The 19,301-nt window shown below is 42.0% G+C and overlaps 1 protein-coding gene across 2 annotated transcripts in view; it reads left to right on the plus strand.

Annotated features, from left to right (window-relative positions):
- Rdx (radixin) overlaps window positions 1-5,096 on the plus strand; it is a 48,428-nt gene extending 43,332 nt beyond the window's left edge. For both annotated transcript variants that reach the window (XM_059267883.1, XM_059267882.1), the window contains exons 13-14: window positions 1,257-1,499; window positions 2,674-5,096. In XM_059267883.1, the coding sequence (XP_059123866.1) occupies window positions 1,257-1,499; window positions 2,674-2,838 (408 nt within the window). In that variant the 3' untranslated portion in view covers window positions 2,839-5,096. The remainder of the gene's footprint in view (window positions 1-1,256; window positions 1,500-2,673) is intronic.
- Window positions 5,097-19,301: the final 14,205 nt, after the last annotated feature.

Here is a 19,301-nt window from a genome sequence, read left to right on the forward strand (position 1 = left end):
AATTTTATAGACCCTATTTAGAGAGAGATTTATGAACTTTAGAGTCATACAAACTTAAAATGTATTACAACTGCAAGTCCTGTGAACAGTTTAAAAATGCACACAAATCAACAAAAGTTAATTTAAAAATAAAATGACAGTCCTACAAACTAGGACATTATTTTAAAACATTAGCATATATCCTCTCCTATTTCCTATGTTAATGTATACAGTTATATATGTTTGAAATGAAATCTTCTTTATATAATTCCATTTTATTGAATTTTATCTCATCTAATGTTAGATTATATTTAGATTCCAAAACTTAACCAATAAGTTTGGTAGTTTGTAGGTGGTTTGCTGTGCCATGTGGAGAGCAGGAGTTTAGATCCTGTTTGTTTAAATCCTAACGGTACAGGTAGTTCCTCTGCTCATACTGATTTGCTGAAGGGACTTGTAGACTGCCCTTCCTTAGGTGTTTGTCTAATTGCTTCCTCATTCACTCCATCTTACATCACGAGTAGTTCCTGTAAACTGAAATGTCATTCTTAAAGCTTTGTTTGTTTGTTTGTTTGTTTGTTTGTTTTTCAAGACAGGGTTTCTCTATGTGGTTTTGGTGCCTGTTCTGGATCTCGTTCTGTAGACCAGGCTGGCTTCGAACTTGCAGAGATCCGCCTAGCTCTGCCTCCCAAGTGCTGGGATTAAAGGCATGTGCCACCGCCGCCTGGCTGATTCTTATAGAAGACCTCCATAGTTTAGGAGCCCTGTGAGAGTAAAATAGGATACTCCTAATAGGACATAGGACAAGACTGCAAAGTGAGACTTTTCTAGGCAATCCAGGAAGTACTGTCCCCCAAATCATCAGTGATTTAGATATTTCATGTTGTATCATGTGAGGTGAATTATCTAGTTAAGTGAGTGATTTAATGGACCATTAGAGTAATGACAGCCTGGTTCCTCCATTAACTGTTTTATGTTTCTGCTTGTGCTCCAGATATAATCTATTAAGTATGTCATTTCTCATCATTGTACAGATTTAAGTTGTTTTCCACCAAGCATTTGCACAATGGTTACAGCAACAAAGAATAAACTTGTATTAATATTTTTAATCAGGAGATATTTGTAAAATTTTTATGTCTCCTACCTACTGGAATCCTTTGAAAATGGAGCTTTTTATTAAAAGGACTTAATATTACTACTCTGGAATGTAGTTTTTGTAACAAGACAGAATAAATTGTTTTTATTCCCAGTTTCACAAACTTATTTTCAATGTTCAGGCTTTTGCAGCTCAGGAAGACTTGGAAAAGACCAAAGAAGAGTTAAAAACGGTGATGTCTGCGCCTCCTCCCCCTCCCCCTCCCCCAGTCGTTCCTCCCACAGAAAACGAGCATGACGAGCATGATGAGAACAGTGCCGAGGCCAGTGCAGAGTTGTCCAGCGAGGGGGTGATGAACCACCGGAGCGAGGAGGAGCGGGTGACGGAGACCCAGAAAAACGAACGTGTGAAGAAGCAGCTCCAGGTACGGATGCAGCCGTGGGTGCACTTAGACCCTTGCAGTCTCCATGGAAATCAGTTTACAAATGTCCGACTCCTGATACAGGCCAGCCTTGTGACTGGTTTGTATTTGTCCTGAAGTGATATTCCTCTTTCCTTCCGTCATGCAACCCTGTTAGCAAGGGGCTTTGCTAGCTGGTGAGTTTTCAGTTACAGATTGGCTCATTTTCGAAGGAAGAAAGTATTCTAGTACTGTGTAAATGAAGTTAGTCTTTAAAACAATGATCAATACTTGATACTTCATCCTTTTTCTAAAATACTGTCATCAGAATTATTTATATTTAAAACTAAAAGATCAGTTTATTAAATGTGCATTATTAGGTCAATAGGAAATTTCAGCATTATTCAACAGTTTAAAAACTAACCTCTCTAATTTTTTCAGTTGGTGAAATCTTAATAAAGAAGTGATAATTACAATAACTGTATTAAGATTTCTAGAGAAAAATGTCCATTTTATTTCTTATATTAACTTTTCTTTAAAATGACTGCCTTGAACTTGATCAGTTAGTTCATGTATTGGATTAAGAAAGTTAAAGCAGTGCCGGGCAGTGGTGGCGCACGCCTTTAATCCCAGCACTCGGGAGGCAGAGGCAGGAGGATCTCTGAGTTCGAGGCCAGCCTGGGCTGCAGAATGAGTTCCAGGAAAGGCGCAAAGCTACACAGAAAAACCCTGACTCGAAAAACGAAGAAAAAAAAAGTTAAAGCAGTTCAGAATATATAAAATATGGCTGTTGACTAAAGAAAACAAAGCCTTGGGCATTCCTCCCTATCATAGTTACTAAAAAGAAGCTTATGGGGCTGGAGAGACAGCTCCGTGGTTAAGAGAACAGCTTGACTGCTCTTCCAGAGGACCTGGGACCAAGCACCCACATGGCAGCTCACAACTGTCTATAACTCCAGTTCCAGGGGATCCAGCACCCTCACACAGACATAAACATGCAGTCAAAATGCCAATGCATATGAAATTAAAAAAAAAAAATGAAGCTTGTATACCATCCAGAAAACTACTCCACAGTGGAAAGATTAATCATATAGTAAAGAATCAGATTTGTTGTCCATGTATTTTTGCATCTTTAAACTATTTTCATAATTTTTTAAACTTTAATAGTAATACTTTTTTTGTTTTTTTTTTAATGCAGGCATTAAGTTCAGAGTTAGCCCAAGCCAGAGATGAAACCAAGAAAACACAGAATGATGTTCTTCATGCTGAGAATGTCAAAGCAGGCCGTGATAAGTACAAGACTCTCCGACAGATTCGACAAGGCAATACAAAGCAGCGCATCGATGAGTTTGAAGCAATGTGAGAGCTGTTCTTGTGATACATGTCCTTCATAAGCTGAACCACCACCAGAGAAATCAGGCCTTTGCAGATGCGATGGAATGCATCCCACCTTGCCAAAGCACTCATACCAGTTGACTGTGCTCACTAGCAGGATTCTGAGGGGCGCTCTTCAGCATTAAGGCAGTGTGCTGTCATGTTTGGTCATTTTTCTTTTGGCCAGGGAATGGATAATGCTATTCTGTCACCTCTTTGTACATGTTTCATTTTTTTGTTTCTGTTTCATTTTTTTTTTCAGTTGAATATTGACACTAATGACATTGTCTGATAAATGTGTATGTGTGCTTTGAGCACTGTGTACATGTTAGGATAATAGTGGACATTTCAATGCATGTTTAGTTAATGAACTCATTTTTATTTGCCCTTTCCATGTTTGGCCTACATACATTTCCATGTTCACACTCATGTTTTTTCAGTATGGCCTTCTCATGCCCTGTCATGGCAGAGCCATGATTCTGATGTCATACAGATCACTTACTGGAGGTATTTAAAATGAGGTGTTGGAGTAACCAGACCCAGGTAGATGAGACAGCGGCCCTTGTGTAGAAGACTGTATCACGAGGCGATGAGAACGTTGAACAGCACGGTATGCAGAGGTGGTTAATTATTGTAGAAATCCCTTCATCACGTTATTGGGCGTTGGCTTTCCATTTACTCAAGTACAGTTGTCATGCCTGCTCGAGTGATTGGTGGATCATGTCCTGTAATCCTTGGGTGGCTTTACTTGCCTGCCACCTCAGAGATGGACCCAGCAGGCAGCACTCCTAGGAGAATTATTGATGAAACACTGTCTGCGAGTAAGTGGTCTCTGAAAAAAATTCAAGGTTTGTTCTTAGGGTGATTTAGAAACACATGTCTAATAGAAGATACTGTTGATGATAACTGATTTTAATTGTTAAAAAACAAACAAACCTGGGCCTTTCTGCAAGGGCAGCAGATGATAGCATCAGTTCCAAGAAAGTAATGCTACCTCACTCTATACCTGTGGTGACTGTTCACACACAGTGTGTGTGTACGCTGCGTGTCTGTCATCTGTAGACAGTCTCAATCATGTCCTTCATTGAATATACTTTGAAATTCCAGTGCTAATGTTTTAACTGCCTTTTTGTTGACTCGTGGGGCTCTGATGTGTGTTCAGATTGTATGCTCTCACTGGTATGCTGTTTCCTGAGGGGTGGTCTGTGTCTGAGGAAGTGGAGTGGCCCTTTATGAGAAAGACCTCGCCTTTGCAGCATGGGAAGGATTCTCATCCTTTATTTTTGGTGGGATAGGTACATCATTTTAGTGTATTTGGTTTCTAAATCACTGCTTATTTTATTTGCAGTCTCTAAAAACAAATCTATTTCAATTATGTCTTATTGAAGTCTTTCCAGCTAGAAAGATGCTCTTATATTCTTAGATCATGAAGCACCTGAGTTTGAAGATACAGAAAGCCTTGTTTTCTCTGTGTGGTTCAGCTACGTTCCATTTGGTATTATGCACTCAAACTTACATTTATCTATTACAATTGCCATTTTATTAAGCAGTTTTCATGCACAGTAGATTCAACTTGTGTCTGATTTTGCTGACTTTAAAAGGAATAATTTGGGCAGATATTATGAAAAGGAAAGGCCTTGCTTAATATATTTTTTGGACTCTGTAGGACAAAAGACAACTGGTTAACCTTGAAGTGCCTGTTGTACAGTGGTTGTGCACATGCTCAACATCATTTTTGAGGGAATGTCCCTGCTTTCCATACATGAGAGGGAGAGGTGGTAGGTCTTACTGCTCTACTTTGAAACGTGAGCATTCACTTTCCCAAAGCGCTAGAGCAATAGTCCTTATTGCTGGAAGAATTGACTGCCTATGGATTTTCCCCTATCTGCATTGTGTACGTTATCATTGCTACACCAGTTGTTACAGTGTTGAGAGGCTACCAGTTATATTTGCTGTTAATAGTCTATTTGTAGATTAGTATTAAAATGGGTTTAATCCATTTTTAAAGCTGTATGGATTTTTCTAAAGGAACAGCCATTTGCAATATGGGTTTTCATAGAGATTAAACCAATTATAACGTTTATCATTAGCAGTTGAGAGCACATGTTCATATAGCAATGTAAAAACACACTAATGAGTATTTGGTAATTTCCCATTAGCATAATTTCATGTTGTACAAGTAAATTACAATTACATCTCTAATTTTGGATAATATTCATTGGTTAACAATAAAGTGACAAAAGCTCATGCCTTTGAGGTCCACTGTTGTTATTTAACATGGTTTTCTCATATATTTCTTGAAATTATAATTTGAGCCATGAACTATCTGATCTTAGGAAAAAAGTTTGAATTCTCCTAGACTTCTCTTTTATCCCCCTTTTACATTGTAGAGGTCACGGTGACTTTTAGACTCGTGCCATCTGAAGGTGATGTGGGATTTCCAGGCATTGCTTTGTTTACACTGTCTATTTTCTCTTTCCCGAGGAAGATAGAGTTTCACTCTTGATGATTCCTCTCACTGTTAAGATTGTGATATTCTTTGCATTCTATGCTAAGTACCATTAGTCTTCCTAAAACTGTATCTCAGCAGTCCACTGTGAACGTAGATTCCTTTTTAGATAGTCTCTCACTAATACTTAGTGAATATTCTTAAATAAAAGAGGAATAGCTCTCCTCTGAACTTTTTAAAAGCCAAGAATTGTTACTTTTTCTGTCTTTGAGAGTAGGTAGTCATTTCTCTGATCTTGAAAAGCAAAGACATTTTTACAGAATGTTCTACTTTTTATCTAGAGAGTTTTTTTTTTTTAACTAGAATTACTGCTTTTAAACTTAACATTCTATTGGAGTTTTTCTTTATTATGTATAGAAAAATGGCTTGGCATTAGTGTTGTGGTTTGGAGTAATTCCCATTTTGTTGTTTTTTTCTAATTTTAATCACCTTATAGATTTGGAATGTTTTAAGAAACAAAAGGATAAACATTAAATCCACAAGTATATGTGCCCAATAAAAATTCATCTTCTTTTGAAAGTTAAAACTTGAACTGAAATATAAGCGATTATTAAATTTGAGTTAATTTACTGACCAAGGAGGCAAATGTGGCCTGTCACATAGAGTGATGCTCTCCTCATACATCTTGGAAGTTGAGTGGACTCTGTATATTTCGGTTACATCATAAAAATGTCCAAAAGTTAGGTGTGGTGATGCACACCTGTGATCTCAGAATTCCAGAGGTGGAGGCAGGGAATCAAGAGTTCAAAGTCATCCTTGGGTACACCATGAGTTGAAAGCCAGCCTAGGCTAAATGCCACCCTGTCTACTCCCCATGCCAAACAATCAGACCATCACTTGTACTCCTGCTTCTACACCATAAATAAGCCGAAACATGGGCATGTTTGCTTTTTCAGCCTTGGCTTTTCAGAGAGATACTTCCAACTCCTGTTTTCCTTAGTAAGGAGGCCATCTTTCAGGAATTTAAGAACTGCCATTTCCTGATGAAAAGGCTGTGGCTCCTGTCTTGTCTGCTCTTTGACCCTTCAGCTCTGCAAATCAAGTGTTCTGACTCGGGCTTGTACACACTCCCTTAAGCATGACATTTTCCTTGTTACATACATCACCCAAGGGCTGAAGTGTTTCCTTCCTGCTTATATACACACCGCCTTAAGCATTGAAGTGTTAACTTTATCTCATATAGAGCTTTAAGGTAAAGCCTATGACTAAGAAAGCCCCATTTAGGTCACCTTTGTGTCTGTCTGTGGTGCTCCTGAGCACTTGTGGTTCCACATTTTTTATTTAATAACCTTCATTTAACCAAAAATGTTTATTAATTGCCTGCTATATTTGGGGACTTGAAGCAAGATAAGAATGACCATGGCCCTTCAAATACAAGACTCGAAATATTATTTTACCTTAATTCTTACATCAATTTGCATTTCTCAGTTACAGTATCAGTTTACTTTGAAAGTGTCAGTGCCATATTGTTGCTTTGTGCTATTTTGTATGCCTCGATTTCCTCCACACTTAGAGCTAACCTGGTTACTCCCATCTTTGAAGTTTATTCCCCTGTCCTAATTGTTCATTTTTACTTAATTTGAAATTTGGGGTTTTATGCTTGTCATGTCATTGGTTCCTAGAAACCTAGTGGAACTGGCTTTTGCTTTGTGTCTTATGCCTAGTAGCAAGCATGCTGTTAGGATTTGGGGACGTTTAGGTGACTTGGAAGCTTTTCTGATTAGATGTGGATTGTGACATTCTTCTCACACTGTTACAATATGTATAACCTTTTCACTTTCTCAGTTTGTGTATTCTCTTAGATGTAGAAACATACATTTCTTAGGATCCTAAGAGTATCTTCCTCCTCCCATTCCTTTTACTCATACTAAAAACCTATGAAACTCAAGTTAGCATTTGAGTCTTTTATACCATTATTCCATTTACATAGTTCTTTAAGTTCTGAATGCATTAGCTAAAAGACGAGAGTTGTACAATGATGAGAACGAGACATAAGGAAGGTCAGTAGCAGGAAAGTGAGCAGCCAGGATAATGAGTAATGGGTGTGGTGTTACCTACAACAATGTAGTTCCCAGGGAAGCTTGTTCTCTGATACATTACAGTGTCCATTTCATGGGTCAAGCTTTAAAAGTTGGTTAATAAAGATACCCTAGAGATGAAGCTCCTGATTTTAAGTCTGTAACTATAAGAAGATTCACTTTATACTCAGTCAAGTATGTGCATTAGGTGGGAGTTTGATGGAGTTAGAGATTTTGGTTGAATATTTATGGGCTTGTTTTGTGATAAACTTTGTGTAAGATGAGCTTGTTATTTTAATCACTTCAAGAGTACAGCATGGTAGTGCCACATTGTCATTGTTGTGCACCCATCACCAGCATCCATCTCCAGAGCATCTTCATCTACACTGAAGCAGTACTCGTTGAAGGACAGCTTCTTCCTGGTCCATGGTGGAAACTGTACCCGTTGAAGGACAGCTTCTTCCTGGTCCATGGTGGAAACTGTACCTGTTGAAGGACAGCTCTCTTCCTGGTCCATGGTGGAAACTGTACCTGTTGAAGGACAGCTTCTTCCTGGTCCATGGTGGAAACTGTACCTGTTGAAGGACAGCTCTCTTCCTGGTCCATGGTGGAAACTGTACCCGTTGAAGGACAGCTTTCTTCCTGGTCCATGGTGGAAACTGTACATGTTGAAGGACAGCTTCTTCCTGGTCCATGGTGGAAACTGTACCCGTTGAAAGACAGCTCTCTTCCTGGTCCCTGGTGGAAACTACATGTTGAAGGACAGCTTTCTTCCTGGTCCATGGTGGCTACTTTTGGTACTTTCTGTCTCTGAACTCTGGGGTTTCTAGGCACCTTATCAGAGTAAACCATACAGTATCTGTCCATTTCTGTCTGGCATACTTCACTTAGTATATTTCACTTAATATAATATTCACATTTTAATGCTTTTTTGTTAAGGTTGAATAAATGCTCCACTGTTCATCACATGTTATCCATGTATTGGTCTGTTGGCGTTTGGGTTGTGTCCACATTTTTACCATTGTACCATTCTACCATTTCCACATTGTTACTAATGGTGCTGTAACTTTGGTATGAAAATGTCAGACTCCCTAAATGGATTTGCTGGATCAGGTAATCCTATGGTTAATTTTTTGAAAAACTGTCATATTATTTTCCATGGCAGCTGTACCATTGTGTTCGTACTGGAGTGCACCTGGGTTCCAGGTTACTCCATCCTTGCTGACTATTGTTATCTTCTGGATACCTCCTTTTACTTTCCTGACAATGTAGTAGTAACTCATTGTGGTTCTGATTTACATTTTCTTGAATTTTGTAAATGAGAAAACATTGAGCATCTGTCTCTTCATGTACTTATGGCCATTTGTGTATCTCCTTTGGGGCATATTCATTTGCATTTGTCCATTTTAATTTATTTTTGGTTGAATTAGGTTTTTTAAAAGAGTTCTTTATATTCAATATTCAAGTTATATATTATCTCAGGATTTAGTTTTTGGTTTTTCTGAGACAGAGTCTCTCTGTATAGCCCTGGCTGTCCTGGAACTCACTATATAGACCAGGCTAGCCTTAAACTCCCAAAGGTCTGCCTACTTCTGCCCCTCAAGTGCTAGGATTGATGGTGTATACAACTACATTCGGTGAGAGTTAGAATTTTAATCCCATAACAAATATGAGTAGCAAATATTTTCTTCCATCCTATGAATTTCTTTCTCACTTTTGTTAATGTCCTTTGATTCATAAAAGATTTTGATGAAGTTTGGTGTATTTTTTGTTGCCATTACCTAGGGCTTTTGGTTTTTCTTTAAAAAAACAAACAAAAAAAAAACCCCTATGCTTTTGTTAATTTTAAGATCTTGATGTGTTACCCCGGCTGGCTTCCACCCCCTGTGCATTAACTAGCCTGCCTTAATCTCCGAAGTAGTTGGTACTGTACACGTGCTGCTGCCACAGGTTGTTGGTTTTTGGTTTTTTGTTTGTTTTAAGGAACAAAGTTTTAGGGTTTGTGTTTATTTAAGACAGGCTCTCCCTCCCTTAAACTTGTATCAGTTCGGTTTCAGGGCTGTTATCCCAAACGCTGGGATTACAGGCCACTGTGCCTGACTTAGGGAAAGTAGGCTTTGCTGAAGACATTGCTAAAAAGAAGACAAGATGGAAGAGTGCCATTTTCAGCGGCTAGTATGTAGGCAGGAAAAGTGAGTGGAAAATGTGAGTCACCCTGCGCTGACTATAGGATGCTGCCAGGAGTATGGGCAAGCTGGGAAACGGTGCCAGGGTACATCGGCGTGGTTCAAGGACAGCTGGTGGCTTTGATAGTTCACGTGCAATGGAATACATAACTAAAGAGTGCGGAAAGCCTGGAGTTGCCTTCTGTAGCTAGCCCGCAGGAAGGCTGTGGCCCGTGGAGGAGAGGCATACCTGGATGTAGTCTGTTCTCAGCTTTGCTGAATGTAGCCATGCTCTTTTTCTTCTGCTTGTTTTCCAAATGACCTGTTTGGGCACTCTTAGGACAGTTCCTGCTCTGTGACCTTTTGTGGTAAGGTTTCTGGTGAACTAGAATTGAAGATTCTGGGTTCTCATTTCAAGCCTAGCATCGTGCTATATTGTAATTCTGATTTCCTAATTCATAGTTTTGAATCAGATTGCCTGTGTCAGAGTATTTTCCTAGAATCAGATATGTAAAACTTCTACTTCAGAACTACTGGCTAACGCTGGCTAATATTCATGTACTTTTCAACTCTTGCTTGTAGTTGAAAAGCTGTTACCTCAATATGGTGCGTAGGACAGTAATTCTGTGCTCTCAGATAACCCTGATGATGTCATGACTGGAAGATGTCCATCCAACAGGTTTCTAGGGACTAGAAAGCCAACTTCTTCAGGTCATTGTGAAGGGTCATAATCAAGACGTGACCCAGTGGTGACTATCTCAGAGCACACAGCTACAGTTACTCACTGGCTGCAGCATCTTTGGGCAGTTCATTCTGGAAATTTCTATAAGCACAAGAGATAAAAGAAACTTACATGCATTCCATTCATATGGAAGCATGCAAGACTGAAATTCAGAAGGCAGCACGTGACACAGGAAAGTCATGAGGGGAAATAGGTTGGATGTGCTGTTTGGGCCCTGATGGAATCCCGGGGAGGAGGGGGGGGGGGGGGATGCAAGAAGAGAAAGTGGGCTTGGGTCAGAACCTTGGAGAGAGCACCACAGTGCGGCCAAGCTGGGGAGCACAGGGGAGGGAAGAGCACAAGCCTTGCACGGAGGGCTGACTCCCCTGAGCTCCAGTGCCATAAGAAAGGGGGGACTGTCAGGACACTTGTGATCACACTGGTATGGGAGACAGTGGCTGGAAAAGAGCATTAGATTAGATGAAGTGTACCATGTCTTCTGGAAGGTGTCCTCACAGACCTCCATGTCAGTAGTTCTCAACCTGTGGGTTGCAGCCCTTTGGGGGTTGAACAATCCTTTCACAGGGGTCGCATATCAGATATTTACATTACGGTTTATAACTGGGAAGATTACAGCTATAAAGTAGCAACAAAATAATTTATAGTTGGGGTCACCACAACATGAGAAAGCGTATTAAAGGGTTCAGCACTAGGAAGGTTGAGAACCACTGCTTTATGTGATCCTTAAGTCTCAAAGAACAGAGGAGTGCTCTTTCTAGCGGAGTCCTCTACTATCCCCAAGGCTCCCTCCAGCATGAATTCCACCTGGCACTCATGCCAAAATCCACAGGCTTCTCTCCAGTAAAGTGGCAATTACCCTTTGGGGCAAATATGTTCGATGCAGCACTTAAATGATTCAGTTCCCTCACCTGATCTGGTGCGGTAACACTTACTAATGATAAGGCCTAACGACTCCTAGATGCGTTAGAACAGCATGGTCAGGAGGAAGCAGAAGAGTCAAGGTGAGCATCAGGCCGATAGTCAGTCTCTTGGCTGCAGTCAGCTAGACTGGATGCTCCCTCTGCCCTGTGGCCAAGCAATACTGGTGGATGTGGAGAGCTGGTCTCCATGGCAGTTTGCGCACAGGCATCCAAGTATGTGACACTCCTCAGTAGTCCCCGTTGTTGGAACCAAGGGCATCTGCTATGTGAGCAGGGATTGAATTTGGGGACATAAGTCCGCCTCTGGAACTGGGTAAAGGGCAGTGCCAAGTAGTGGTGGGCTATCTTAGGTTATGGTTAGTAAAGTTAGAGCTGTGACCTGTTTGCAGAAGGCCTCAAGACAGAGCTATTGAACTGCTAAAGAAAGGTCTTTGGTGGGGAGAGAATGTCATTGTATTTATTCAAATATTTTAGTGCCAAGAACCTTCCAGACACTGTATACTAGCCATTCAAGACATCATAGTGACACAAGCCCTTGCCCTAATAAACTGACTTCCTGTGGGAAAAGCAAAAGACATCAGTAAGCAACATTAAATTGCTACACATTTCAGTACTAGATTGTATGAAACAGCCAATGTTCAACCATCCTTGACCTATAAAAGCAATTTTATTTCCACTTAACCTATGAAAGGGCAGAGTTGGATAAAACTTTGGGGGTGATAATCAGGGTTCAGAAGGTCATGAGCATCCCCATGAAGAGGTGGTGTATAAATTGCCACTTGAAGAAAGAGAACTCCTCCCTTTCCTTCACTTGGATCAGGAGGGTGGGTGCACAGGGGCTAGCCAGAACTGTCCAGGGCTCTCATGTGCTGTCTCTGGGGCACACATGGTTCCTCAGACACAGGAGCCCCAGCATAGCTGTACCTTTTAATCTAACAAGATAAGTCAAAGGCTTCCAGAAACCGCAGTAGAGAGGCTAGGATCAGAGGGAAGGAGGCCCTTGAGAAGTGAGGTCACACATAACACAAGGCAGGCTAATCATCCCAGGCAGTCTCAGCATATCTGGAGGAGAAGTATGCTAAATTCTCAGAACTGCGTGTGATTATTTTAACAAAGTAGTTAGTAGATGGAAGGTAAAATGTAAATTTGTGTGAAATCTGCCCCTTACTTCACAACTTTTTGAAAAAGCTTATCAAGCTCAGCAAGATATACTCGCCCGTGGGACCGCAGTAAACCTCAGTCTTGCCTGAAAGTGTTCCAGGAAGAGAACATCACCGCGAAGACCTTTAGGCAAGAACCGGCTGGACTGCTTCAGGAGAAGAAGGGGAGGGTTAGGACCGATGGCCGAACAAAGTCAGAGGAGAATAGTGGGGTGGTATACGAAGTTGAAAAGGAGCCAGACCACATCTTTCCTAGTTCATGGGGTTTAGGCTACATGTCCACGGAGCAGTTTGACCTTGGAGACCACATTATTCCCAGAGCTAGGCCCACATTGTTTCAGTAGAAGTTTGAGGGACAGAAAGCGAAGATACACTGGCTCAGAGATACAAGTGTTGTTGGTCCAGTACTTAATGAGCCTTGCACAGGGATGCTCCTGCCTGGAGGAAGGGGCACCTCTGCCTAATCCACAGAAATATGTCAGGAATGCTGCAGGCGGCTTGAAGTTGGTGAGCTATTGTACTTCGTAATGCAGTAGTTTGTCCAAAGACACCCATCATGGCAGTCTGTATTTGGACTTTGGTTTGCATTGAAGTGGGAACTGTGTATATCCACATCTCCTGTGTCTATATACCTGTCACGGCCATTCTGTATTAAAGTGACAAGACGTGCTTGAATGCTCTTGTAGGCCTGTCTTGTCTGCAATCCTCCAAGTGAGTATATCCATTAATGTAGAAGCCAAGCTGAATAAATTCTCAGTTTAAACGTAACAGGGTGGTGACTGAAAATTAACACCAATCAATGGAAAACTCAGCTGCTTCATCTTCAAGATGAGGCGAATGTGGCTTCGATGCAGACTGAGATAGGTGATGGGCCCTTGCAGGGAAGAGAATGCATCATTTGATTGTCTCTTAAAGCTGTCCAAATCAAAAGAAGCATATACCCCCAAGAGGTGGCTTTAGTCGAGGTGAAGAGCTATAGGCGATTAATGGCTATTGAGAGTAGAGAATCAGTCTGTTCCAAGGATGAGCCAGGGAGAGGTTGGTTATCCCCCCCAAAACGGTCAGGCCTAAACACATACATGTAAGCAACACTAAATGTGCTCAGCAGATTGTGTATGCATATATATGTACATATGCAACAGTAATTAAAGAAGAGGCCATGAATTTGAGAGGAAGAGAGCTGGACACAGGAGAAGCCTGCAGGAGAAGGAGGGATGGAAATGATGTGAATACACTACTTCTGTATGAAATTCTTTTTCAAGTTAAAAAAAAAACCTATAGAAAAAATAAAATTGGAGACGTGAAGAGAAACAGGCTTGTGCTGAGTTGAGTCAATGTTACTCAAAGGTGTTGAGTGTTTCAGGACTCAGCAGGAATTGGGGCATAGGCACTGAATTCAGGCTGGAGAAAATCCTGAGGTTGGAACTAGAGGGAAGAGATCAAGGGAGGGAGGAAGCCCAGTGGGCAGTGAGAAGTGAGGTCAACTGTGGCTTGAAGCAGGACTATAGTTGCCTGTAGCTAAGGGGCGAAGTTCTGTGTGTAAGAGGAAACCACTAAATTAGCTCTCAGAACTCAGTGTGATTATTTCAGTAGTTTGGGCCTTATTAGGGTATTTGAAAAGGAAAAAAATAGCGTGATATTTTACAGATGTCCTGTGTCTACAGATGAACACAGATCTAATTTACCTTTATGTTTTTATTAAACAATAGCATTTTTACTGTGGAATTGAAATGAAAACTACATTACTAAGAGAAAATCACTAGAGATGTGTTTAGATTTGTAGATACTAGCTATCCAGTTAGAGCAAGGATTGGGAAATATCTCTTGTTTGAGACAGGGCTCACTATGTAACCTAGGTGGGTGGTCTTGAACTCATGGTGCTCTTACCCTGCTTTCCTGAGTGCTGGGATTACAGGTGTGAGCCCCCATACCCAGCTTGACAAATTATTTATGTGACGATGTGGTTTTTGCCTTCATGAACCAAGTGTCACATGCGTGACTATAGCTAGCATGGGTGGTGTATAAAGGAGCAAGCCTGAATTCCAATATGGCTTCATTTATGTTTACTTCCACATTTCATGTACTTTTCATTGCTAGGGAGGCTTTAGATTTGGGAGCAACAGAGGGAAAAGGAAAAAAAAAAAAAAAAGCTTAAATCACTGTAAGAACCAGAACTGGTGGGACCATAGATTAGATTTACTTAGTCCACAAACTGGTTTGTCAGATTTAAGAATCCATAGCCAGGAAGATTGCACCAACCTCGGATGTATCCCATACTTGGCAGGTAGAGCTTGGAGGTTGGAAGAGTGCCTTTTGTTTGAGGCTAGTCTGCTTTCCGTAAAAAATCCCGGACTAGCCAAGACCGCACAGTGAGACCCTGCATCTGCAGAGGACCGAACCACAAATGGTCGGGTGTGGAGTTCTCAGCTGTCAGGAATTCTGCTGCGGTCACAGGGGAGGTTTGCGTTGTTGTAGGAAAGGGCATGTCCTGCCCTTTGAAAACCTTTTAGCATTGACTTAAACCAACATGCCTTCAGAGTCACCTGAAGGACATTGACCTTTGCTGACTGATGGACCGCATCTTCCAGCCTGGATTCTGTTTACAGCATGATCCATTCTATTACTCAGGCTTTCCACTGAGGTTTTTATTTGGCTTATTGAATTTTTTATTACCAGCATCAATTCAGTTAGGTTTTCTTCAGTAATTTTCTTTATGTCTCCTATTTTCATATCTTGAATTGACATCCTTATTTCTCTCTCTCTCTCTCTCTCTCTCTCTCTCTCTCTCTCTCTCTCTCTCTCTCTCTCTCTCGGTGTATATTCGTGTCTTGAGTGAGTATTGTTAGAGTCATTCTTTTCAAATCTTGGTGTGGTAGTTCTTCCAGGTCACTCTTGTTAGGTGGCATTATTATGGGTTTACGGACCTTATTGGGGAGGCAGGCTGTCTTGGATGTCCATATTTGTTCCTATACCACACATCTGGAGTAGTTTTTTGGCTCTTTTCCCTCTTGCTTCTTTGAGGGGAGGTGGTTTACAGTGTCAGGAGAGGACTGAGACTCTGCCCTTGAGGCTGGTGCAGGAAGTCCTGGAGTGACTTAGGCAGCCTCCTAGGAGGTGAAATATGGTCCCCTCCAGGGGGGCCAAAATTCCTGGGAGCTGCAGGTGGGTTTGGTTGAGGAGGCCATGACTGGCACCTGGTGCATGGTTCCCAGGCAGTGTGGATGGGGTGGATGGGCCTGTGGAGGGGGTGCCATGTCCCTCCTTGCTGCAGGAGGCTGCGTGGGCCAGGCTCCTCCTCGAGCGGGAAGGCTTTTCATGCTCTCCCTTCTGATTGCAATTACCATTCCTTTCTCAGCTCACTGTGTTGTCCAGTAATCAACAGTCTTGTCACTGGTCAGTACCATCCTGTCTTAATTGAACAGGTCTTCATCCCTTGTGAAGTTTCTCCATGTTATTCTGATGAGAAGTTCCTCTGTAGGACCCCACGTTTTTGTATAAATCTCAGAATTAGTTTGTTTTATGATGAAAAAGTTTTCAATGGGAAATATTTACAATATTAGAGACTCCTAAGAACAATGACATCATCTCAATTTATTGGCATGATCTTCCATCATGTGGTTAGGTAAAGTTGTTTAAATTGTTACAATAAGAACATATATCTTCTTGTTAGGTTTATTAATAGTCTTATCTCACAATCTTTTAATGGTTGTCGCTGAAAATATTCGGGGCTAGGGTGGAGAAATAAAACTAGTTTTTGTCTGCTGGCCTTAAGAGCATTGCTGAACCCCCGCAGTTTCTAATAACTTGCCAATTCTTTGGGGCATTCTAAGTTTTCTGCAGTGATGACAGCTCTAATCCTTCCAGCATTTGTAATTTCCATTCTTCTGCTTATTGGATGGCGTTTCCAATCCAGTGCTGAATGTTGGCGGCATCTCATTTCTCTTGAGATCAATGTTTCTAACATGATACCACTCTGTGTCCTAGGTTTGGGGACATGACCTTTACCGGATTAATGGAAATTCATTTTATAAGGCTTATTCATATTTTGCTAAGAGGTTCATTTACAAAATACAAAAGAGGGTTTCAAACTTACTCCATGTAATTCATGTACATAGTGAGATCACCGTTCAAGAATTTTTGGTTAATCTTCTGAACTAAATGAACAGATATATATATCGTTAAAGACAATTTATGTGTTTGAAATAACGCGATATAACATATGTCCTAGCTATGGCCGGTGCTCCACAAGTCCTGAGACACCTGTGACTATCCTGCCTATCTGGTCAGTATGTACCACCCTCTCCCCTGCAGAGGATGCATTCTTCAAAGAAGCTTAATCTAACAGCGCCACCTGCTGGCAATCTTGGGAATTTCTTCTCTCTCGCCCTGGGCTTCCTTTATCAGCGCTTGTCTTGTGCTTTTTTTCTCTTCACTCCCTGTCCTTCTCTGTCTAAACGTTAACACACACGTGAAGCTGTTCTTTTCCCTCCTTTGCTTTCCTTCCCTCTTGTCTCTTCATCGGTCTAAACCTACTTCAATAGTGATTAAAGATGGAAACCACAGAACTGTGAACCAAAGCAAACAGCACAGCCAGACGTACATTTGAAAGGGCATTACGGACCAGAGTGCCCGCCTGCCCAGTTAGCCATTAGCATCCTCCAAATGCTTGAAGTCCCCTGAAGATGTCCTCAAGTCTCAATTTTTTTTTTATCATTTTCTAACGAATTCTGCCCAGTTTAACAAGCTCAAGAATTAATGAAAAATTAATAAACTGTTAGTAACTCTCATTATTTCTATCTTATTTTGGTAGATTTGACACATTTGGAGTATTTTATATTTTACTGTTAGGGTTCAGTTTTTCATTATGGGTTCAACAACCTGGCTGCAGAACCACCATCCACTGCAGTTTATAGGGAGACAGCCCCCGACAGGTGCCTTTTGGTACTGCAGTTTATAGAAAGACAGCCCCCCCCCCCACCAGGTGCCTCTTGGTACTGCAGTTTATAGGGAGACCACCACCTCCCCCGACCTGCACAGGTGCCTCTTGATACACAGCTCACTTAAGAGACAGAGTCTTCTGTTTCTAATTGCTTCGCTGACTGGTGCAGCAGATACTGTGAGCTCCACTGTGGAGCTGTCTGATGAGTAGGTGTGGCCAGTGCAAGTTGCTGCTTTGGTGGGTTAACCTTCACCTTGCTTTTTTGGTCTGTATCTAAGTATGGCAGTTGACTATAATAAGGAAGACACCGTGGCCCCAACTGATCTCTGTAGCCAAGGACAGTGCAGCTATGAGGATGTTGTACTGTTTCTTTTCACCCCAGCCTACTAGGAGACAATACGTTGAGAATTCTTGCTCATTCAGAGATAGCAACTCTCGACTTCAAAGTGGGCACCACAAAACCTTCTGGGCCCACTAGGCTGGTTGTTACCCAAAGGACACAGGCAGTTCCTAGATCACAGGAGAGACTGTAAAATAATATAGAAAATCCAGGCTGGGCATGTAGCTCAGTTGTTAGGAGTGCTTGACTAGCTTGCAGGAAGCCCTGGGTTCCATCCCCAGCGCCACATGAAACCAGATGGTGGTGTACACCTCTACTCCAAGCACTTAAGAGGTGGAGACAGGAAGATGAGGAGTTCAAGGTCATCCTTAGTTACCCAGTAGGCCAAGGACAGCCACTGATGAAGTTCTGGTGTGTTATTGGCTTTAGAGCCATGATTGTTGTGAAACTAATTAGGCTGGGGAGAGTGCCTCAGCTCTTAGTAAACCCCCTGGCATCTGCCTCAAAGGGATCCCGAGGTATTCTTCTCTCCATGTTCAACCAGGAGAGTTTCAAAGGTGAATTTTAAGGAGAGTTAGAAAGGAGATCAGACTAGCAGTTGAGTTCCCCCGTTGGCCCTCTGACAGTCCAAGCTAAGAAAGATTTTCCTAGCTTCTAAACTGCTGAGCGTGCTGTCTGAGCCCCCCTTCCTCCCCTGCTCCTCCTGTGCTCCTCTGCATTCATGTTTTCTAACCTCTTGGTATCTCTTTCAAAAGGTGGGGACCCAAACTGTATGCACTGTTCCAGATGCGCTCCTGCCAAAGCAGCATAAAGCATATGTAACAGGATGAAGCCTCGCTCCTGATGAGGTAAGTCCAGCTGGCAGCAGCTGCTGGGGTGAGCCCGTGTTTCCAGGACACCTGCTCAGATCCTGGGGGACCTCCTCTGCCTGTTCACCTGCTGGCCAGGGCCTTCCACTGTCCAGATGAAGGAGCTGAGCTGAGCTGTCCAGATGATGAGTGCACTGTGGCACGCCATCCTGCCCCGTCTTGACCTCCTTAAGGGGCCACGTCTTCCAGGCTCTTTACCAGTCAAGGACGCCGGCCTCCACGGCAACCACTTTGCTATCAGCTCAAGTTTATGAAAATGAGATTTTTATCTGTGACCATGGTCAACTGATTGTAAGTGCTACTTTAGGTAGGCCATCCATTCCCTTGCGTTTGGGAGAGACTCTCTGGATGAGTGAGAGGTGGCTGTTAGATTGTGCCCTCATATGTGACACTTTCGATTTGCTGGGGTGTCAGAGTCACACAGCTGTAAGTAACAGCGAAGGGTTGTACATGCCCGTGGAGTCAGAAGACCAGAGAACTGGTTCATCAGCCTTATTAATAAAAGATTATGCACCTCCCTCAGTCTGGCTATTTTTAAAGATTCTTTTATCATGATGACAGATTGTTAGAAAATTACTTAATGTCTTTGGCAAAGACTGTTGTGACCCCAGTTCTAGATGAAACCACAGCACTGAAGTTTATCTTAGAGACTGTGATGGGTCCAGGGTGAGGTCCCCCAAACTTTGCGGGAGAGCTTCCCAAGCTTTGACCTGCCTGGTTACAGTGATAGATGCAGAGATCCTGGAAGATGCGACACGGGTCGATCCTAGCGATGTCTTCTAGACTTCTT

The sequence above is a fragment of the Peromyscus eremicus genome, chromosome 7, assembly GCF_949786415.1.
Source record: "Peromyscus eremicus chromosome 7, PerEre_H2_v1, whole genome shotgun sequence".
Taxonomy (NCBI): Eukaryota; Metazoa; Chordata; class Mammalia; order Rodentia; family Cricetidae; genus Peromyscus; species Peromyscus eremicus.